Here is a 24,630-nt window from a genome sequence, read left to right on the forward strand (position 1 = left end):
GTGTTTTCAGGTTTAAATAACCAAAATATTCAATTTAAACACCTATGTTTAATTAATTAAGGACTTTACTGTCACTTTTGATAAATTTGATGCATTCTGAATAAAAGATTACCCCTAACAGTAGTAAATTGACAAATAATTAATATTAAAATCCTTTTCCAAACTAACATCATTTAAGTGTGTTCAGTATTTTATCTAGTTATCTAGACACAATGTTGGGGACATGAAAATGTGGTGAATAATACATAATAATTATTATCAGTTTTGTAAAAGCGGTCGACACCAGTTTCTACGTCATCCGGTTCAGTTTCTCACGTAGTTTTACGTTGAATGAAACTGCGCATTATTTTTTCCGAAGAGCGCGGAATTGTATGACCCGGTATTCTCCAAACACAACTACGCAAGATTTGTAACTTAGCGCTAGTAATGTGATGGACGATAGCGGAGGAAACGCGCCAGCTGTACGGAGAGGCTTAAAGAGACATCAGCGAAGAGGGAGAAAAAATGATAATGGCTTCAAGGAATGAGCATTAAAACCGACAAAATGGGAACTATCATCGATTTATAATACAGAGATCTAGGTAAAAGTGTCTAGTCTGTTGATACGTCTTCCTCCTCGAACGATGTACGGAATATGCCGTCTGCGTAATTTAGACCAATTTCGACTGCTCGGGATTAAGGAGTTGCCCGGTTAATGGCTGGCAACAAAATCTGTGTGCTTGTCAACAAATTTTGCTTTGACGTATGTATAATGTGGTTGTAGACCATAACAAGCTGTCTTTGATTTTCCATAACCCGCTGGTGTTGTTGATTTAGTAACTCTCGTTAGCTCACTGAAGCGCAGGCCACATATCGTTAGCTTGTTTAGGCTAGTTAGCATGTTAGCCTGTGTTCACTCATTTCTGCTGCTTAGTTGGCAACTCAGTGGCTAACTGACAACATTAGCTCTTCAGCACTCGAGGATTCACAAGAACGTCCCTTTTTTGCTGTCTTTACGTGCATATAATGTACTTTTACAAAGAGAACATGATGTACCAAAATATGTTCTGAGTTTATCTTGGTAACTAACTGTTAACTCAAGTTTCTTTCTCATACTTTGGTGGCGAGCTGAATTAGTCTAGCAGGCACATTCGTCTAGTTTATTTCCCGCAAGTTAGCCCTTTAGATGTCTTTTCGGAAAAAAATATTTGACAGTGTAGCGCGTTTTCATTTCTCGAGCAATTTTTCATTTAATTTCATAAGACATGCTGCTGAATCTAGAGGGAGGGCCAGTGTGCAGGCCTGATATCACAATTGTTGGCATTGCAAAACAGTTTTGTTGTCGATGCATGTAGATCAGGCCTGATCAGACATGAGACGATGGATTACACTCTTAGCTGGATGATTAACTTTATAGATCTGATAGCATTTAATCGTAGTTTCTGATACTGATACCTTGCCATTGAAAGTGCAATGAATGCTACAAATTCACAGGCAGAAAATAAAGACGTTGTTTTTTTTAATAGACTGATATCAAATTTTGTGCATCATAACATATCTATCTATCTATCTATCTATCTATCTATCTATCTATCTATCTATCTATCTATTTTAATATTAAGAATAAGCTTACTGGGCATGAATTCTTTCAAGTTTGATTTTAAGGGACATTCTTGTTAAATTCAATTCAATTTTATTTGTATAGTGCATTTCACAGCACATATTCTTTCAAAGCAGCTTTGCTGAAAGTGTGTTAATCAGGATATAATCTGTTATTGGTCAGAGTAATGTCCATATGGCACTAGTATATAGCTATAAGGTAATACAGGTTATGTGGCTAGGAAAAATAAAACCATGCATGGCGTCATCTGTAACATCTGGCGATTTGCCTCGCTCCGCTAACTACATAACTGAGACACTCGATCCAAGATGACTCCTGCTCGTCTTCACATGACCTCAGGCCTCATCTCGAGCTCCTGAGGGATGTATTTTTAGAGCTGGAAGTCAGAAACGCTAGATAACATTTCCTGTAGGGACATGGTCTCTGGTTTCGTGTCCCTTAAACGTTTAGACTCTTAATTGTGTTTTTCATAGAGATGGTGATGGTGCAATGCTGATGTTTTCTTGCAACACTTTTCATTGTATATGTTCTGTTTTATTTAAGGTCTTACAAGAGATTGAGGCTTTAAATCAAAGCAAATTGTGTTTAAGTAGGACTTTTATGTATAAATGTTGTAATCCATTGTCTTACCACAAAGTGTTAAAAGCTGCTGTGGTAGTAACCGTAATAGATTTATAAAGTTGTAATTGGTAACACAAGAAAGCTTTCTTCTTTAGCCCTGAGATAAAAACAAACAAACTATCATTTTAGGTTATTTTGTCAGTTTCTTTCAATACATTTGTGTTTAAAAATGGTTAAACTGTCTTTTAAATCATTCATATATTCATGGGATAGTTCACCCGGAAATGATATTTCTTTCCAATCCTGTATGTAGGGTTGCAAAAGGCAGAACATTTCTGAAACTTTCCGGAATTATTTTGGAATATTTCTGAAAATTTAGGAAAGTTGATGGAAAATTTTCCATCCCTTTGCAACCCCACCTGTATGACCTACCCTTTTCTGTGCAACATAAAATAAGATATTTTGAGAAATATAAAATGGAACTGAACCAGCAAAATAATTCTTCAGAATATCTTTATTTGTGTTCTGCAGAAGAACTAAGGTCATACAGGTTTGGAACAACATGAGGGTGACTAAATAATGAGAGAATTTTTATTTTTGACTGAAAAGTCCCTTTAATTCAGTAGTGCAATGTGTATTTCTTTCCACCATAGTGGAACATGTGCCATGTCCAGTTCTCTGTATGTACTTTTAAGCAGTCTGTTTAGTGCTAATTATGCCTTTTCTTTGCCTCAGATATTCTAAATTGTTAAGCTGCTGATGTTCCACCAGTTTCCGCTCGACAAAAACTTTGATATGCTCTGCGTTCATACTTGGACTCAAGGAATGCCTTACACATCTCTGCAAAACCACCTGGAGGGGATGCAAAGGATGGAAACCAATGCTAGACACCGCCTCACTTTTACCAGCTAGGGTCGTGTGCATCTGTCCTTCTCCCAAGGAGCATTCTTCTCTATGGTTGGATTTAAGGAATATTCCATATGATGTCTTTGCACTGAATCATATCGCCCTTGGATTGTCTGCTATACCTTCCCCATCTATAAAAGCAGTTAATGTCTAGTTTAATCTACATGTGTAGAGCTGTGTTGTGGATAAGCCATTCCCTCCACTCTCTTTCTCTCTAAATTCCTCTCCTCCATCCCATTCCCCGTGCCCCTGTTGTTAGTTGTTTTGGTGGCTCTGTGATTTTATGGCAGTGGAGTAATCGTGGAGAGGCCGGGGTATCACAAGCTTATGGATTTTGATAAGAGAGGAGGAGGAGGAGGAGGAAAAGGAGAGGCGGAGGAAGGAAAGAGAATGTCTAAGACTGGTGGGAACAGGACAGGGCATGGGGGCGGCCGAGGCTCTGGGTCCACCTCTGGGGTGCTTATGGTTGGCCCTAACTTCCGAGTGGGAAAGAAAATTGGCTGCGGGAACTTCGGCGAGCTTCGACTCGGGAAAAATCTTTACACCAATGAATATGTGGCCATTAAACTGGTAAGTGCCTCACAAAACCAGTTGATATTAGCAGTTAACGGTCATTGAACTTCAGCTGTGCTGTTAAACAGTTGCATAAGAACATAAACACACAGTAGTTCATAACATCTAAACCACATTAGATTAATATGCAGTGCTTGTTTTCTCTTTTGTTCACCCAGTTCCTTTTTACGCTCGCACATCTCCATGTAATTGCTGTACTTGCACTTTTTATCTTACCACAGATATGACCTAAAACCTATATGCTTTTATAAAAATATTTAAATTATATGTTAAAATAAAATATTTTAAGTTGTCATAATATTTCATATATTGCCTTGGCAAGTGTATGAGTTTTTTTTTTTTTTAAAAACCTTACAAAATCTTACAGATCCCAGCCTTTTGAATGCTAGGAGTGTACATATTTGTTTTTTGATTGGTCAGTGTTGTAGTGTGGAAATGGTGTCTTACCCTCTCGGTTGGAATTTATTTTAATTTTTTTCTGGTTAGTTGCTGTGCAGGCCATGCAAAAACAATTTAAAAACTCCTCCATATCAATATTTTAATTGGATGTGGTTTCAAGCCTGCATATCCAGAATACACAGGGAAAGATGAGTTAGTGATTAGAATATTATCTAGGGACATTTTAGTAGCCACCCACATTGTTCGTGAGCAACGACGGCCTCAATTTTCAGTGTGTAAGATGTGTTCTGTGAATACTCGAATTCTCTAGTGTCACCACATTACAGAAGTCTCAAATTCACTTTTCTCATGGTAATTTTACCATGTTACCAACTGTTCTGCTTTGAAAGAAATTTGTCACTTTTATGTTGTTTAGCTCCTTGTTCTTACCTTTACATATCTTTAATTTAATCCTTAAATAAGATCCTTAATCGCACTTACATTTGGTAATAAGAGTGAAGCAAGTGAGTTATGGGTCTGTTGAAAACGGCTTCATAGGGATGCTACAACACTGATTCTTCATTCTGCTATGTTGTGAAGATCGAGGTACATCTCTGCCTAGTGGTGTTGACTGTTAAAAAGACAAATATCCTCTCTGAAGAAGCTGCATTACCCAATTACTGGTACTAAATAGGGGGTGTCTTGATGTTGCTCTGATTTGACTATTTATTAGTGAAAACCCATGCTGGAAACACACAATATAAAAGAGTAAACCTGTTGCACTCCTCTGTCTCCACTGCTGGGTATTTAATACATCCTGTGGCCTTTATGCAATCTGTTTGTTTTAATTTATTTGGCTCTTCCATTCTGCCTCCTGCTTAGTAGCACTTTCCTCAGTGTTCAGAGCTGCTGGTGCCACAGATGACTCAACCCTGGATCCTGCACTTAACTGAACACACACGCACGCATTCTCTCACGTACATTATTTAAAAACCGGCATTTAGCTAAATGGACCACCTCATATTGATTGCTTAGGGATGGCATAACCTGAGTCTTCCATGCCTAGCAATATCCTAATGATAGAAGTCACATATCAGTTGTCTTTGCTACTCCCTTAAAAGAATATTTGCTTAAATATAAGGATTCACAATAATATATGTACAAAGAGTTAGTACATCAGTTATCCATCTATAATTTACTGTTTTAATGCTGAAGCAACGTTAATAACTGACATTTAATTGCTACTTAAGACGGTTACAAATACTAATTATGTTAATTTTGCTTTTTCATAGGAGCCAATCAAATCCAGAGCACCCCAGCTCCATCTCGAGTACAGGTTTTATAAACAGTTGGGGAACTCAGGTAAGCAATATGCTGTACCACTGTCTATTGTTCTCATGTTATCACACTACTTTAGAACTTTGTTTGCACCCATATTCACACCACAGTTTGGGGCCATTTTCTTTGTTGTACCACTGTCTATTGTTCTCATGTTATCCACCACACACTACTTTAGAACTTTGTTTTGCACCCATATTCACAGCACAGTTTGGGGCCATTTTCTTTGTTGTAGAGCTTATGCTGTCCACATCCTATTTACAATTGTGAGTTGCTTTTTGCCCATCCTGTCCACATCCTCTTTTCAGCACAGATGACGAGTTTAATCAGCACAAGCTGTGTTCCTGTGCATCGATTGCTCTATTTGCTCTGTTCTTTTCAGACAACTTTTGATAAGACTTGCAGGATAGAAAGAGGCTTGTATTCAAAAATGTGAAAGGTCAATTTATAGCTTATTTCAACAATCAAAGAATGCCCTTTAAGATGCCTTTTCAGATGAAATAAAGTCTACAGTTGCTTGTTGAAGCATTCATCTGTCACTGCTGTTGAGCTAGACATCTCTGTTCTCAGCATTAAGGCCTCAGACCGTTTTTATTGTTATGCATTTTTCATGAAAAGAGCTTTAGAAAAACATGACACTGTACACTGTCATATTCACTCTTTCTTCTGAGCTGAAGTTGTATTGTGAATATATAACTGTGTTTGTGGTTTCTCAGGTAGTGTTTTTGTGATTGTTGTCGAAGGTACTGTGAGATTAACTGGAGTCTTAAATCAGACTAGTGTTTGTTGATATTGATAAAAGTCTTTATGTTCTGAAAAGTCAGCATTCTAGCTATGTTTGATATGTATCGGTTTACATATAGGTTTTTTTTGTTTGTTAAAGAAGCCATAATTTTTACCAAACAGCTATTGTTGTAAGCTAGATTTAATTTTAAAGTAGATGGATTTTTAATGTTTAATGCTGTAGAATTTATTAGGTAATGTTTTCTTCACTTCTTCTGTGAACATTATTGATTGTTAATGCAAATTGTGCGTTCAACTGATTAATTGAAATGGACAGTTTGGAAGAACTGGTTAGCCCAAACTATTTAAACTTCCCAACTCTGTTTTTGCTCCTGAGGTAAATGAGAGATATTTAAATTAGTGGTTCAGTGGATCACAAATCTCACAGGTTGGATCATATTACAGTTTTTGAGCCACAGATTGGATTGTTTTTCAGATCAGCTAAAAAAAATATTTCAATGCAATTTTGCTTTCCATTTATTATTAAGCTAAGTAGTATTTCTTCGATACCACAGCAAAAACTACTAGCCTAACTGAGCAAATTCAAACGTGATTTAAAGAGACAAGTGAACAGCCAGTAAAAATGAGAACAAATACACAAATTACAAGCATTGATAAATGCAACAGAACAATGTTACATATAAAATAAGGTCTCTATTCAGGTAAAGACATTTAAAAAATAAAGTGTAAAATAACACTGCATAGTATTAACTGTATAAATGAAATATAGATTAATCTTTGTCAAATCTGTGTTTTGTTGTTTGATGAGCATTAATGACAGTAGCAGGTATTTATAGAGTGTTGTCCCTTTGAGACCTGATACACGGATCCAATATAATGATACACATCTGATTTCTTTCTCAGCTGTTATCGTTCACTTAAGACGTAACCGACTGTATTTACCAGAATAATTGTAGAGATCAGTATGTTGTCAATTTTATGTGTATATAGGTGCGTTTACGTGGAGCATTGTAATCGATTTAAAAGTCCAATCCGAATGAAAAGGCTCCATGTAAACGCCGCAATCGGAATAAAAATGCCCAAACTGAATGAAATTGTAATCGGTTTGAGAGCGGTGGGATAAACCTTTCTATAAACCGAACAAAATAAATGTACAATTAAACGCTTGGAAATATTATTTGTGATACAGCTCGATGCGATCACTCTCCGTGTTCATAAAGCAACGTTCCTGTAGGTTCAGCAACTCTTGGTAAGAAATAGTTTTTGTTTTATTTAAGTACCGTAAAACTTTTTAGTATCACAATACAATTCATTTCAGAGCTGCATTACAGAGAGTCGTACTGTTATTTTATCCCTCAATGCTTTAGATTAAGAAGCTATGGCGATGTGATGAGTGTTGATCAGCTGGCTGAGATCAAGCTATATTGTGTTTATTATTTTATCTGATAGATATACAGTGCCCTCCAGAAGTATTGGAACAGTAAAGACAAAATTGCTCTGTTGGCTATGGAGTCAAGACATTTACAAATATGATTAAGATGAATATGAGACAAAACTACAGTTTGTCACATTTTATTATCGGGTGATTCAACACATACATGTTTTACCAGCTAAGAAGCTCAGCACTTTTAGAGTTTCATCCCTCTATCTGATGTGAGCATATGTATTGGAACAGTTGCCTCACAGGTCTTTCTAAGTGATCAGCTGTGTCCTGTTGCATTAATTCTTCAGGTATTAAAAGCAGGGAATGTGTTGTATCGGTTATATCCATTACTTCTGTATTCTGAATCCTGCATTCGATGATGACACACACAAACCAGGATGAAGATGAGGGAGCTGACTTTGAGAGAAAAGCAAGCAATTTGGATGCTAAAAGAAAAGAGGAAGTCAATTAGAGCTCTAGCAAAAACAAAAGGCATGGAGAAATCAACAGTTTGGAAACCACCAGCAACCAACAACGACCTGATCAGCTGAGAAAACAACAGTAGTTGATGACAGACAAATCATAAAAGCTGTGAAAATGAATCCTAAAAGACGTGTCTGTATAATCACCAGCAACTTCCAGAAAGCTGGGGTGATGCTCTGACAATCTACTGTCCTCAGGAGACTTTGACACAGAATTACAGATGCTACACAGCAAGACGCAAACCTCTGACCAGCACCAAAAATAGAAAGGCAAGATTAGAGTTTGCAAAAAAGCACAAAGGTGAGCCAGAAGAGTTTTGGAACTGTGTATATGGACCGATGAGACAAAGATGTACCTTTATCTAAGTGATGGGAAAGCAAAAATGTGGAGAAAAAAGGGAACTGCAAATGATCCCAAGCATACAGCCTCATCTGTAAAGCATGGTGGAGGTGGTGTCATGGCATGGGCATGTATGGCTGTCTCTGGAACAGGCCCTCTCAACATTACTGATGACTTAATGTATGATGACAGTAGCAGAATGAATTTGGAAGAATACAAAACCTTTTTGCCTACCAATATTCAACAAAATGCCACCAGATTAATTGGGAAGTGCTTCATATTGCATGAATTTCACCAGCTGAAGAGGAGAGTAAAGGCAGAAACTCCCCAAAACAAGCAACAATTGGAATTGGCTGCATTAAAGGCTGGGAAAAGTATTTCAAAGGATGAGACCAAGAGTCTGGTGATGTCTATGGGTCACAGACTCACTGCTGTGATTGTGCGCAAGGGATCTGCAACTAAATAATAGCTTTTAATTTTATATCTGCCTTATGTTCAACTGTCCCAATACTTATGCTCACATCAATGAGTGGGATGGACTCTAAAAGTGCTGTTCTTTTTATTTGGTAAAACATGTATGTGTTGAAACGGCTAATAATAAAACGTGACATTCTGTAGTTTTGTCTCATATTCATCTTTTAATCATATTTGTAAATGTCTTGACTCCACAGCCAACAGAGCAATTTTGTCTTTACTGTTCCAATACTTATGGAGGGGACTGTATATGTGCAACTTAGTTATTAGAAACCGCAAACAAGAAATAAATTTTGTTCTGTATGTGGTACGATCGGAGATGGCCGTATAATTTCTGTGTATAATTGAATGTGTAGGCCACATGACTGAGCAATCAAATGAATGCAAGGGATTCAAATATTTGTTGGTTTATTCTAAACAAGCTCAAGCAGCTATTAAAAATATTAATGCAAAAAAATGGGGGCGTTTTTTCCTCTGGTGATTTGTAGGCTATTTGTTGTCAGTCGGATTAGATAACGTTTCGTGTAAACAGTCCATCGAATCTTTCAATCGGTGTGATTTTAATTGGAAGGACGAAGTGTACATGTAAACGTGGCTTATGTGTCTGTTCAAACGCAAGAAGATATGAAAGAGAATTCAGTTTCTCTAAAATGCTCTTCTCTGCATATGCGCTGCTGTGTGCATAGAAAACAGCGTACAAGTAACGAAACAAGTTCCCTTTTGCTAGAATAGTTTAAAATCGCTTGTGTGTGTGTGTGTGTGTGTAAACAAGTACAAATCATAAACTTTCATTCTATTATGGTTAAATTTTGCAGATTAAAATGATTAATCTGCGGCTCACATACGTGCCGAACTGTGGGGCTTGGTCCGTAAGGATCACGGATCAACTGAGATCTGCTCAACCTCTAATTTAAATAGCTTTTGTTTAACACTGTCATGCTGTAGTCATGAAGCACAAAAAGAGTGCGTGAAACTAGTGTGCAAGAAACACACAAAGTATTCACAATGTTCATATGTGCATAATAGATTTCCCAGCCTACCTATCATACACAAAAATGTAGTGTGTATCAAGATGTCTTAAAATAGATTCATGTCTACCTCATATGACCTGATAATTACTCCTAAAACATCTAAGAATTCCAAACACCACATAACAAAAGATGATTGTTCCTTGTCTTTATGTAATCTTATGTAATCTAATTTTAGTTAATGCTGTGCTAAATTGCCAGTTTGTACTTAAATTTCAGAACTTTGTGGATTTGTTTTCTAACTGCATATATTTGTGTGTGTGTTCAGAGGGTGTTCCTCAGGTCTACTACTTTGGGCCTTGTGGGAAATACAATGCCATGGTGCTGGAGCTGCTGGGCCCCAGTCTGGAGGACCTGTTTGACCTCTGCGACAGAACCTTTTCCCTCAAGACCGTCCTGATGATCGCAATTCAGCTGGTCAGTATGATCTCTCACTCAAATGAGACAAAGACATTAAAAAAATATATATATTGGTTCCAACATATAGCCTACATCTATCATAGATCACACGGATGGAGTATGTGCACACAAGAAGTCTGATCTACAGGGACGTTAAGCCCGAGAATTTTTTGGTGGGTCGGCCAGGGACCAAGAGGCAACATACGATCCACATCATCGACTTTGGGCTTGCCAAAGAATACATCGACCCTGAGACCAAAAAACACATCCCTTACAGGGAGCACAAGAGCTTAACAGGGACTGCTCGCTACATGAGCATCAACACACACCTGGGGAAGGGTAAGAGCCACACACAGAAAGTGTGGAAAGATTCGCTCTGTTAGGGCTTAGGAAGGTTTATTAGAATTTCATGGGGGATAAAGACTAAAATACGCCTTAACCCAGCTTAGCTGTTAGTGACACAAATCTCTACATGCTCAGCCACATTGGTGAGATGCAGGTGCTCTTTTTGGCTCAGGATTTTGCACTGGTTTTGATTTTTATGCTAAATGCATACAATCATTTTGTGCAGTGAATTAAGACTCATGACTGACTGAAGACAGATTCTGTAAAAATCTGTGTAGCTAGTGGTTTCATAATTTCATAATGTCTTTTTATCTTGCAGAGCAAAGCAGGCGGGATGATTTGGAGGCGCTGGGTCATATGTTTATGTACTTTCTACGAGGCAGTCTGCCCTGGCAAGGTTTAAAGGTATTGTTGTAGGTGGTTTGCTGCCTTCAAGCAGTTTGATTTAGGAGTTTGTTTTGAAAACAAATATTAACTGTGAAAATGATACCGTTTTAGGAAAATTCAGTTTTTTTTATTCTGTTACATTTCTTTGAATATCTTAAAGCTCAGTTTATGGTATATATATATGGGAGAGTATCAGTTCTGCAAATAATCATTGAGACTCCAAATAAGGTCAAATAAAAATCTATGGCTAGAATTTCCCCTCCATTCAATTGTCTCACTCTCTTGACTCTGGTTTGATGCTATCTTTCAGGTTTTAGAGTCTTATCTCACTCAGCTAAGGTCTGAAACAGTGATGAGCCCCACTATCTGTCACTATTATGGAAAGTCAGCAGAATAACCAAATAGCTATACAGCCTTGATAAGCTGACCTATTTAGAAGACTAAAAGACTTAAAAATGTGTTTGTTTACAGCTTTTTCTGGTTTATAGGTGGAAAAAAGGACTGAAATCCTTGTTTCTTTCCTGTTAAATGACACATACTAATCATAATCCATCTTATTACAGGGTTCCCACTATAATGGAAAATATGGAAATATCAAGGAAGAATCATAAATGAAAATGTAGTCTTATTAATTCTAAAGTAAATTTCATGAAAGTGTTGGAGTATAAAATATTCTGTTGGCTAGAAATACTGAGCTCAGTCTTTATAGGATAAGGACTATAAATTAAGTTTTCCAAGGGTTCCACTTAAATCCCAAAGTATAATTTTATACTCTTGATGACGAAAATTGCATCATGAAGAAAGCTTTCTTCATTACGCAATTTTTATCATCAAAAGTGTCTCAGTACAACAGCACAGACTACTAGGTAGTTCTGCGCATGTGTCAAACTTAAGTGTAATTATTCTGACTGAGTTTTATTAAAATTAAAAACACAGTGTTTCTCCTGTTTGTCAGCATTGTTTTATCCGGCTCATGAGTCATTTGTGTTCTTTGCTGAATTAAAACACTTCACATTGGATCTCACAGTACTGTTTAGAGGTCACGTGACCGAGAGTTACAGTATCAGTGAGTAAACCCATCTGCTCTAGTGAGCTCGTGCCGCGCTGCCATTTGAACTTTTAGCCGAGCAGATAAATGGTTCGTGTGGCGCGGTTTAAACGAGTACCGCTGTTTCATTCCCCTTTTGGCTCATAAACATTATATTGAACATTTATTGAACTCGTTTTCGTTTTGAGGAATTAAGTAATTAACAATTAAGTAAATTGTATTTTATCACGCAGCCCTACTTTTAGTGTACTACATGGTAACTACATGGGTTTAATGTTAGGTTCAGGGGTAGTACCTATTTATTACCCAGTTATTGCAATTACTATAGTAAGTACATAGCAAGCAAGGTATGTACATACTGAACAGGACTGTGAAATAAAGTGCTAATACTATAAAAGATAGCAATTTACTGAACAAATGTCCTGTTTCATTCATTAAGGCTGACACACTGAAGGAGCGCTATCAGAAAATTGGAGATACCAAAAGGGCAACCCCTATAGAAGTGCTTTGTGAGAGTTTCCCTGGTAAGCCCCTTCTTTTTCAAATAGCCATCTTGTGTTCTCATCTCCAGTGCATTGCCTTAACTCTGACATCCTTTCACAGAAGAAATGGCCACCTACCTGCGCTATGTGCGGAGACTGGATTTCTTTGAAAAACCGGATTACGACTACTTGAGAAAACTCTTTACAGACCTCTTTGACAGAAATGGCTATGTTTTTGACTATGAATATGACTGGGTCGGCAAGCCGCTGGTGAGTCTAATTAGATGTCATATCATAAACCACTTGTATATGATATAACCAACTACATGGATGTTGTGTCTACACAGCCGACTCCAATAGGACCCATGCCTAGTGACACACCTCTGCAGCCCAGCAGCAGAGACAAAGCACAACCGCAGACCAAAAACCAGGTGGGATAAAAGTCACTATACTCTGCTTTTATAAATTACACGCATTCCTTTTTTGTGCAATTTCATAGTATATGGTCAAGTGTTAAGTTGCAGTTCAATTGCTTTGAGTGCCACTTGAAAATAAAATTAAGGAATAATTTTTTTTTAAAGGGATCATATGATGTTGCTAAAAAGAACATTATTTGGTGTATTTGGTGTAATGCAGTGTTTACGCGCAGTTTGAGGTTCAAAAAACACATTATTTTCCACATACTGTACATTATTGTTGCTCCTCTATGCCCCGCCTTTCTGAAACGCGTCGATTTTTACAAAGCTCATCATTCTGAGAAGCGACGTGTGCTTTAAATCGCCAGCTATCCAGTGCGTTGTGATTGGCCGAATACCTCAAGCGTGTGATGGAAATGTTACACCCCTTACCGTATTTTTTATAGTCTATGGTCCCGGCTAAAGACTAAACAAGACTAAAACAATAAAACCCGCTATAAACGAGGCATTTGTTGCATGTCTTTTTACGCGTAAACATAACACCATGTCTGCATTTGTGATCGTAGAAACGGCAAACAAGCACTACTCTACACAGCTCAAAACTCGCGTTTAAATGGTCAGTTGCAAATTCTTTAAATATCGAAACGTACTTACAGGCTGTGAGTCAGAAGCACCAAACTGTCCTTGCGATGTTGGAATTGCCCCACTTTATAGTGTTCACAGCCATTCATAGTGTTCACATTATAGGCATAATATAACACCCAGATTTTTGACTTTAGAGGACGTAACAGTACATCCGTCTAGTTGCAAATTGTAATCCAAGTGATTCTGTGTACTGTTTTTTGGTCCAATAAGTAATATCTCTGTCTTATCTGAATTTATTAGGAGGAAATTATTGGTCATCCAATCTTTTACATTTTTTACACAATCTATTAGCTTAGATAGTTTAGAAGTTTCATCTGGTCTTGTTGAGATATATAGTTGAGTATCATCAGCATAACAATGAAAACTAATCCCGTATTTTCTAATAATATTACCAAGGGGCAACATGTATATTGAAAATAGCAGAGGACCTAGGACAGATCCTTGTGGTACTCCATACTTTACTGGTGATAATTGAGATGACCCCATTTAAATGAACAAAGTGGTAGCGATCAGACAGATAGGATCTAAACCATCTTAAAGCCTGCCCTTGAATACCAGTATAGTTTTGTAATCGATTTATGAGTATGTCGTGGTCTATAGTGTCAAACGCAGCACTAAGATCAAGCAATGAGATGCAGCCTTGGTCTGAAGCAAGAAGCAAGTCATTTGTAATTTTAACAAGTGCAGTTTCTGTATTATGGTGAGGCCTGAAACCTGGCTGAAATTCTTTATAGAGATAATTTTTTTGCAAGGAGCACAATTGAGCAGACACAACGTTTTCTAAAATTTTAGACATAAACGGAAGATTTGAAATGGGTCTGTAATTTGCCAGTTCATTAGAATCTAGTTGTGGTTTCTTAATAAGAGGCTTAATAACCACCAGCGTGAATGGTTTTGGGACGTGACCTAAAGATAACGATGAGTTAATAATATTGAGAAGCGGTTCTTCTGCTACAGGTAACAACTCTTTCAGTAGTTTAGTAGGTACAGGATCTAATAAACGCGTTGTTGGTTTAGATGCACTGATAAGTTTGTTTAGCTCTTCCTGTCCTATAGTTATAAAGCACTGCTTTTTCTTTGGGTGCGATGAGTGAAGCTGAAATACTAGACGCAGTAGAATCTACATTTGTTATTGTATTTCTGATATGATCTATTTTATCAGTGAAGAAATTCATAAAGTCATTACTATTAAAGTGAGGGAATATTTAGATCGGGTGGTGTGTGTTTATTTGTTAATCTAGCCACTGTGCTAAATAAGAACCTTGGATTGTTTTGGTTATTATCTATGAGTTTGCGGATATGCTCTGCCCTGGCAGCTTTTAGAGCCTGTCTATAGCTGGACATACTGTTTTTCCACGCAATTCTAAAAACTTCCAAGTTAGTTTTTCTCCATTTGCGCTCAAGATTACGAGTTTCTTTCTTGAGAGAATGGGTATAACTATTGTACCATGGCGCAGTACGTTTTTCTCTAACCTTTTTAAATTTGAGGGGGGCAACAGCTTCTAATGTATTAGAGAAGATAGTGCCCATGTTGCTAGTCATTTCGTCTAGTTCATGTGTATTTATGGGTACACAGAGCAGTTGAGATAAATCAGGCAGGTTATTTGTGAATCTGTCTTTGGTGGCTGGAACAATAGTTCTGCCCGGACGATAACGCGGAGCCATATAATTAATATCAGTAATAGGCAGCATGCAAATGATCAGTAACATCATCACTTTGAGGTACGATATCTATATCGGTAAGATCAAGTCCATGCGATTATAATTAAATCTAGCGTATGATCAAAACGATGAGTGGGCCCGGTGATGTTTTGCTTGACTCCAAAAGAGTTTATTAGGTCAGTAAACGCAAGTCCTAACGCATCATTTGTATTATCAACGTGAATGTTAAAATCTCCGACAATTAGCACTTTATCAACATTAACCAATAGATCTGAGAGGAAATCTGCAAACTCTTTTAGGAAATCTGTATATGGCCCTGGCGGTCTATACACAGTAGCCAGAGCAAGAGATAAGAGAGATTTATTTTGCATATCTAACAGTGTAACATTAAGCAGAAGTATTTCAAATGCGTTAAACCTCCTGTATCCTGTTTTCTGAGTAACATTGAGAATATCACTATATATTGTTGCCACACCGCCGCCACGACCAGTCTGACGGGGCTCATGTTTATAACAGTAGCTTGGTGGCGTAGACTCATTTAGACCAAAATATTCATTTGGTTTAAGCCAGGTTTCAGTCAGGCAGAGTACATCAAAATTATTATCTGTGACCATTTCATTTACAATAACTGCTTTGTGTGCGAGTGATCTAATGTTTAGGAGTCCAAGCTTTAAAAATTGTTTTTGTTCTTTTATTTTGTGTTTTTCTGGTTTAATCAGATTTTTTCTAGATCCTGCATTAAATTTATATTTTGACCTCGCTATTCGGGGAACAGACAGTCTGTATAGATTGGACAACGCAAGTACTTCTATCATTTAAGTGGGTAGAACAAAAGTCATCATAGTAGTTATTTGAGAATTGGCTTACTAGTCAGATGGAGCGTCGCGTCCTGGAGACTCTCCAAAGAGAAAGGAAAACTTGAAATCGCATCATATGACCCCTTTAATAATTAGTAATTATTTATTAGAATTTTTTTAATTGATGAAAAAAGATTGTTCAAACTGACTAATATCCATATTTAAAACTGTTAATTTAACCATTATTTATATTTTGTAATAAATGTTATTTAATAATTTAATCGTGTGAACTGCATTTTTTAAACTCAGTTACTTCAGTCATTTTAAAAACTAATTTATTAATATATTGTTAATTTCACTTTTTTAAACATCAACTAATTGGAATGTATTTATTTGTTAATTTGACAAAATACTTTATTTACATTTTATTATTGATGATTTTATATGATATTTATTATATTTGACATTTCACTTTCAGTTTTATAGTCAAATCCTTGTTTATGTAAAAGAGGAAGAATGGGCCACAGTTATTACTTTTAAGTACCAGCTTCCCTTTTTTAATTTTCTTTTGGTTATTTTGGAGAAACATTACTTTATGCAGTGTCATTTTTAAATGTTATCTCAATGTTTTATGATTCTCTAAACTGTATCAACAGTATCTTTTTGTTTCACTCATCAACAATCCCAAGACAACTTCCTGCAGCCAGAGTAGTTTTTGCTAGTCTGAAGATCTGCCATTTCTTAAACAGGCTGTCATTCTTTTAGACGGTGGTATTTCCATGTCTTGGTCACAGTCCCTTAGATAAATGAAGTCTGTCACATTAAGTTTGGTATGATTGGCTGTAGCTGTTTGTGAAAGATAAGAGCTTAGCTTCCCTCTTCATCTCTGCATGTCGCGTGCTCTCTTGTTTTTTCACTCACACTTTTATTTCCACCTCTATCCTGTTAGCTAGAGTAGTCTGCTTGTGCATGGAAGGCGTTCCTCTTTAAACTGGTTCTGTTCTTTTTTTCTTTACACCCTCATCTCTTTTCAAAAACATCTCTTATGCCCTTTGCCACCCCCCACCCCCCATCGCTGTCATGCCAGTCTCCAGAACCTAAAGGAAGTGAGTCCCAGCCCACTCCCGTGACCAACAGGGAGCTCCTGGGGTCGCACCTCACGGCCGATAGGCTGGGGGGCTCTGTCCAGGTACTGGGTGTTTGCGCAGTACTGCATGCCGTTGGTGTCGATCTCTTCCATTCTCTGTTCTTGTCTTTCTCTTCCTTTCATCCTCTCACTCAAGACACCTCTATCCATTTTCCAGCTGTGAACACTTAAATTGTCTTTTCCTCTCTTGCCTTGGTCTAACACACATCACTTGAACGCTCTTGATGGTTAGGCTTGGGATCTGGTGACTTCAGTGTGAAAATACTGCTTGTGTTCTAAATAAGTAGCCAAGCAAGACAAATGGATGTTTGTGTACTTCTAGTTATGCAGGCTATAAATTTTCATTTGAAATATATTAGTCCCAAGATTTCCAACTAAACTCATTTTCTGTGTTCACATATTTCCATTAACTAAGCGCTGTTCTTTCATTTTCCATTTCCCTACATTCTTAACCTTCCCTGGTTGGTGCTAAGCAACCTGATTTTTGAACATTTAAATTATTTAAAAAAGTGTCCTTAATAGGTTACTAAGCCCCAACCCCAGTTACATTAAACTGTTAAAAAAGTGCGAGTTTGATGAAGTAAATTCCAGTGTGTACCGTGGTTTTGTGTTGTTATGCATCTTTGCCAATCTGTATTAAAAACTCATTGCCTGCTTCTTTAAATTAATGTTCAGGTTATGAGCTCAACCAACGGAGAAGTGAATACAGACGATCCCACGGCGGGACACTCCAACGCTCCCATAACTGCCCCTGCTGAGATAGAGGTGGCCGATGATACAAAGTAAGTTTTTTTTTTTTTTTTTTAAACATTGCCTAATTTTAGTGTACTCAATAAAGAAAAAGAACCTGCAAAGATTTGACCACCAGCCACTAAGGTTGCAGTGTACAGTCAAAGAAAAATATAAGTTTTGGTTTCATTGCTAGGAATCAATTATCAGATTATTAATTCTTATATTAAATCAGTGTTTTTATTGTTAATTGCGACTATTTTTTTGTAGATTAAAAAAACTTTAAAAAGGTTTTAAATAATTTAAAATGTTTCCTTGGCAAGTACAATAAGCTTAAGTAGGGCTGCAACAACTAATCGATAAAATCGATTATTATCGATTATGAAAATCATCGACAACGATTCTCATTATCGATTAATCGGGTCTGCCCACAGTGCACGTCCAACTTCAGCTGGTTAGTCAAATTACGGCACTGAATAATGCATTTCTATGGACAAAATGCATCTAAAAATAGTGGAGGAAACAGAATGAGATTCTGCCGGAGAAGCACGTGATCCAAGCTGCCCAAAACATGATAATTCTTTATTTTAAGCTTTAAATTAATGCATAAGAGTAATGGCTTGCCCTGTCAGGCGCTTTGACAGATGCGTGTGCGTCCTCAGCGCAAAAACGTTCAGTTTACGGTCATATCCTTATCTATAAATGCCACAAATTCACGCGAGCATTTCCATTTTTGCATAAAGGTCCGTCCTGACAGTCTGTGTTAAGTTTAAAATACCGAATGAGCGCCGGCGCGGCGGGCGCGCGCACGCGCGTCAGACGGACAGAACACAGTAGAGAGGGAGACAATTAATAGGCTTTTCAGCGCAAACATATCCACTGTGCTGAATTATCTGTTGTTGAAAGTTAATTTAAGGTTTAAAAGTCAACATGCAGTGCGAATATTTTATGAGAGTAGGAACTTTAAAGGGATAACAGCGTGTAATTGTCTGTCTGAATATAAACATGAGACGCTCCATAACGGCCTTTTACAGGATAAAGAAATGACGAGGTGACTGTGATCAAAGTAGTTCCTGCAGAACATTACTCTTACCTGTTGGTAACACTGAGTTTGTGTTTTTATTCGTCTTTATTATTATCTTTATTATTTTAATTTTTAATAGAGGTTTAAACTATATTCAATTTTTACAATGCTTAACAAATTTATGTAAGTTTTTTAACAATGTGTTTATGTAAGGTTTGTGCCACTGCTGCTCTAAAGTAACCGTATTGGTGATAACCAAAATCATTTTTCGGCTTTCTGTACTGGTTAGTACTCCAATATGTGTAAGCTCTTTAGTAACAGTAGTAGGCTATTTTTAATGCTATAATATCATTATTGCTGTTATCTATGAAAGAAAACCAGAGCACTTATTTTTTTTTTGTATTTTTTATTTGAGTATTTTTTTTTCGCGATACCCAATTGCAGTCAAAAAGTACATAAACAATACTAGCAAGAATGCAAGCTGTTATGAGGACATTTTTTATTATTATGTCCAATAAATGACAATAACATTTTTAAATTTAAACAAATTTTTGACAAATTTCTAAAATATGTTTTCTCTTTATTATGATAAGTGGTCTAATAAATTAAGCACTGTATGTTTTCATAGCATTCAGTTGTCACGTTTGTTTGAAGGACATTGGGCAGAATGTGGAATAGTGTTTTTTTTGGTCAATATTTTTTTAATCCGATTAATCGAAAGAATAATCGGCCAACTAATCGATTATCAAAATAATCGTTAGTTGCAGCCCTAAGCTTAAGCAGTAAGCGTGAGTAAAATTACAAAAAAAATCACATTGTGTTTAATATTTGTGAACTAACAACTAGGGGCTGTATTTTCATTAACTAACATTAACAAAGATTAATAAATAGTGAATAAATGTATCGTTCATTGTTCGTTTTTGTTAGTTAATACTAGAGCTGGGCGATATGACAACAAATAAAATCTCGATTTATATATTTTTTTCGAGAACATTTGACCGATTCTCGATTTTTAACTAGTCAACTTGAAAATGTAACTACAACATGATTCAAATAACGTTTCTTTATTAACCCTCTAGTTAAGGAAAATTCAATTCCAAGTGCACCACACATGAAGTCGTCAACATTATTAAACAAAATCACTTGTTAAATATCTTTGCAGAAGAGATACATGAACTACAAATTGTACAAACTTGTCTTATACATGTTATATGTTCAGAAATAATAGGCTACAAGGAAAATGCTTTAAAAAATTCTCAAAAGTCAAGGTAATTCAAAATGACTGATTTTATACATAGAATCTGAAAATTGTACATTTGTAAACTGAACACTTCTAAATAACTCATCTGTTCATTCATTTAAACAGTTACATGTTTTTTCTATATATTTCTAGTTCTGTATGTAGTGCATTATTTCTTTTTCAGTTTTTCTTATATTAGTGATATATTTAATGTAATGCATGTGTGCACTATGTCCGTACTTTCTTCTGCACTGGAAGCTCCTGTCGCCAAGTCAAATTCCTTGTGTGTGTAAACATACTTGGTAATAAAGTTCTTTCTGATTTCTGAAGGTATAACACCAGCAGACTGTTATTAACTATAAATGTTTTGTAAAAACAATGAACAGCAGCTTTCATCCTGTCACCATGATACAAACATTAAATATCAGACATACAGTAGTAGTTCTTTTACAGGTTTTTTTATTTGATTGTGCTGCTTTTCAATAGTTTTTTCGATGTAAACATTGATGTGTTTGACTGTTGTGCTCACGTCTCATGCATGAAACGGCATTCTAAAACTGCAGCGCTTAAGTTAAAAGAAGTCCAACATTTTTTCCTATTCCACTGCCTGTGATGCATCTTTGTCAACACAAACTCACATTCTGTGTGAATGGCACCTAGCCTTGCATTCTAATTACGGTCCTTCACAGGTGAGCAGTTAATCACGCGCGCCGACATGCGGTTGGATCATTATTTTTTCTTTACCGTTATCATTGGCATATTGTCAAAATGTCTAAGTCAAACGTTTGGTAATGTTTTATTCAAAATCGTGATTCCTCGATTTTATAAAAAAAAAAATTGTGGTAAAACATTAAATTAAAATTAATCGATAAAATCTGAAAAATCGCCCAGCCCTACTTTGTACATTTAACTAATGTTAACAAATGACACATTGTAAAGTGCTCCCCAAAAAAAACCTAAACAAATAAGCACATAAAATTACTAAACTTAAAATGAAAACTAAAAATAAGTAACTTTTAATTTAAGTAATTTAAAATATTCATAAGTTGTGTAATAGTCCAATATAAATAATACAAAAAGTACATGCATCATTTACATTTATATTTTTTTCAGTATTTTCAAATAATATACGCAATACCACATGGCAGGTTAATCAAGCTGTTAAAAGCACTTATTAAGGTTTTGTACTTGTATGCCATACATATATACATATATATATATATATATATATATATATATATATATATGTATATGTATATGTATATGTATGTGTGTGTGTGTATGTATGTAATAAGAATAAGAAAAGAGTGCTGGAGCATGTGGAAACTGTAGTTGCCATGGGCTTAAATGGTTCAAAACATTGTTACAGCATTGTTTTGGTTACATAAGCACCAGCTACATATAGTTGTGCACAATTGTGCTGTCTAATCCCATGCTAGCATTAGGAGATATTTGGGCCTGCTGGGTTTTTAAAATTTGCTTTCAACTACCTAACTTAGGCCCTGTTTACACTAGTGCGTTTTCGTTTTAACACATAACTTTTGCTACGGTTACGCCTATCGTTTACTCTACTCCGGCGTTTTCAAGGTCAAAAACAGAGACTTTTGAAAACGCTGCAGACCCCGTTTTAGTTTGAAAACTCCAGGGTTGTGTTTCAGTGTAAACGGACCAAAACGGAGACTTTTGAAAACAATGGCGTGGCTGCCCACATTCGCTCTGCGTATCCTTGACGACCGCGTAAACAATAACATCATGCTCATTATTGTACCCATAGGTACGTATGGGTAGATTCCCCATTCGACTGCTCCAAGCACGCAGACGCGTCTGCCATCTAAATAATAGGGAATCTACCAATACATATCTATGGTTGTACCTGCATGAATGGTCATGTGACCTGCGTTTTCGGTTGTGTAGTGTAAACGGAGATTGTTTCTGAAACGCAGCGGAAACGCCAGTGTAAACGTTGATCATTTTCATTCTAAAACAAAAACGCACTAGTGTAAACGGGGCCTTAGACTGTGTTTGACTAGTTTGAGAATGAAGGGAGGAGATTGCAAAACCGTCTTTAACTCCTTCGCTCTTTTCAGGTGCTGTTGTTTTTTCAAGAGGAGGAAGAGGAAAGCGCTACAGCGACACAAGTGAGGAGGAACATCTTTGAAACGTTAAGATCACTGGTGCGCTTAAAGTAAAAAATAAAAGCAAAGGACTTGTGCTGAAACGTGGAGCTCCACCTCAGAACAGAAACTCACTGCCTCACTTTTGGCATCTGCTCAGAGGACACACCTCAGTACTCTGGGTTCTGACACTCTTTGTAAGGAAACAATTCAGTGGAACAAATAAATATATTTGTACAATGCGGGACACCAGAAGAGACCTCAGCGGTCAGAAATAAGATGATATATGTTATGTGACTTAAACCCAGATGGACTGTTTAAACTTGTATTTTAGATGACATGCAAAACCGTTATTTGAGAACTAAAAGGCAACCAGACTCGCACTTACACAGGTATCCGTTCACTTTGACACACTGGCTGGATGAGTGAGTGATGTGCTCCATGGTGTTTTTTGTTTTTTATAGGATCAAAGTAAGTGGGGAGAGACTGCTGACTAATGTATGGAGAAAAGTACACCGGATTCAGACAACCTATGTGAATTCTGTCGTTCCTTTTTGTTTTTGTAATTTAAAGCGTTGTCTTGAAGATCTGCTCTCCCAGTTTTACTCATGTTGTAGAATGTGTGTGCATTTTTTTTAACCGCTCTTAGTGTTTCTTTATTTTCTCTCTCTTGCTTTTTTACTACTTTTTTTCCTGTCAGTGTCGATGTGGATGATGATGATGTTGTAGCACAGTGGCTGGTCTCAGGTACTGTGGGAGACGGAGAGAAATGCATTGGATCTCTCCTCTGTGAATTGCACTTTTGGGGGGAAAAAGCAAAGCGTTTGACATTTCTGGCATTGAAATTAATAGGAAGCAGGAAATAAAGGCAGACGTGGGTCCATTTATACAGCAGGCTGGTCTCTCCCAAAGGGACAAATGTGATTCTCTCAGTCAAAATTGCTTTTTTTTTTATTTCGCATTAGATTAAGTTACCAGGGAATCATAGTTTGTGCCTTTCCATGTAAAACATTTAACACTAATGTGTCCCTCTCTACGATTCCTATCCAGGTGAGGTGTCCATGGCCCTCTCCGATTGTTTGTTCTCTACCGTGCGCTCCATGGAGTCTAATGGAGCCTGTTGGCATTTCTCAGATTTCTTTTTCACTGTTGTAAAGTGCATCATAGCAAAGCTCCATGAAGACGTGAGTCTGTGGGTTTATACGCAGTAACAGAGGTTGCCTATCAGAATGAGGATGTGTATTGATTTACATACCTATTAAACGTTGCTTTTCTTCTATGCCTCATAAGATGTTACATGTTGTGTCTCTGCACAATCACTGTTTTGAGTTTATGGTTGTAGTTCATTATTGCGGTTATTTCAGCTAAAGCAACAGTTATTTCAGTACAGTCAACATCATGTGACCATACAGAGGCAGTTGCAATGAATCACCAGGATGCGGTGCCATAGAACACATCTGGAGCTACAGGGCAAGGGCCTTATCGTTTATTTCACATGAAAGTTGATGTCACACCCATGTAGTTTATTGTACAGTGCTACAACAGGACATTTTTACACTTTCAAATGACTTTTCATTTTTCTAATTTCTTAGATACAGCAGAGCCAACCAATTATGACATCCTGTGATATTTTTTTTCTTCATTTGAAATTTCAATTTTTTTTAAACATTTCAAACATTTTTATAACAAAGTCAAGAAACATGAATGGACTGTTTTTAGATATAGTGAAGAGCAGTGGTTCTCAACCATTCTGTATTCTTCATAAAAAATGTTCTTGAAGTTGTGTGATTGTATTAATTTACATGACTGGAAGGGTCTAGAATTCATGCTTTTAAAATCAGTCTACCTCATATATCCAGGTTTTTCAAAACAGTGAATATTGTTTGTTTTGTTTTGTTTTAAAAAAGAAAGTCATTGGGGGGATGAATTAAAGGGATAGTTCACCCAAAAAATTGAATTTCTGTCATTTTTCTTACCCTCATGTCGTTCCAGACATGTATGATTTATCTTCTGAGGAAAACAAGAGAGATATTTTGTAGAATGTTGGTAACCAAAAAGTTTTGGTTTTCAATCCCATGGAAGTGAACGGGAACCAAAAAGTCATACAGATTTGCAATAACGTGAAGGTGAGTAAATGATGACTTTCTGATCTTTTTTACTTTTGGGCTAAACTCAGTTGTGACATTAGAGAGTTAATTTAAATGAACTAAATTTAGTGTTGCTGAGTGGCAAGTAAATTTCGTGTTAACTACCATTTGTAAAACCACAGTTTTACTATAAATACCATGGTTAAACTGGTTAATGTGGCAAATCCGTGGTTACCATGATTTAACTATAGTAACCATGTT

General features: G+C 36.6%; 1 protein-coding gene across 4 annotated transcripts; it reads left to right on the forward strand.

The window, feature by feature from the left end:
• The first annotated feature begins 340 nt into the window (after positions 1–340).
• Positions 341–24,228, forward strand: LOC306846535 (casein kinase I-like). Of its 4 annotated transcripts, none has more exons than XM_079379973.1 (12): positions 341–581; positions 2,897–3,637; positions 5,311–5,380; positions 10,116–10,264; positions 10,351–10,585; positions 10,911–10,996; positions 12,466–12,550; positions 12,630–12,778; positions 12,856–12,939; positions 17,116–17,217; positions 17,851–17,957; positions 22,256–24,228. In XM_079379973.1, exons 2-12 carry the CDS (start codon positions 3,395–3,397, stop codon positions 22,308–22,310), a joined length of 1,365 nt encoding a protein of 454 aa, XP_079236099.1. In that variant the 5' UTR covers positions 341–581; positions 2,897–3,394; the 3' UTR covers positions 22,311–24,228. The 4 variants fall into 4 exon arrangements, with proteins under 4 accessions (XP_079236099.1, XP_079236100.1, XP_079236101.1 ...); XM_079379974.1 differs by having other exon boundaries at positions 417–581; positions 12,633–12,778; XM_079379975.1 differs by lacking the exon at positions 17,116–17,217 and having other exon boundaries at positions 417–581.
• The last annotated feature ends 402 nt before the right edge of the window (positions 24,229–24,630 follow it).

This window comes from Barbus barbus (assembly GCF_936440315.1).
Source record: "Barbus barbus genome assembly, chromosome: 26".
In the NCBI taxonomy this organism is placed as follows: domain Eukaryota; kingdom Metazoa; phylum Chordata; class Actinopteri; order Cypriniformes; family Cyprinidae; genus Barbus; species Barbus barbus.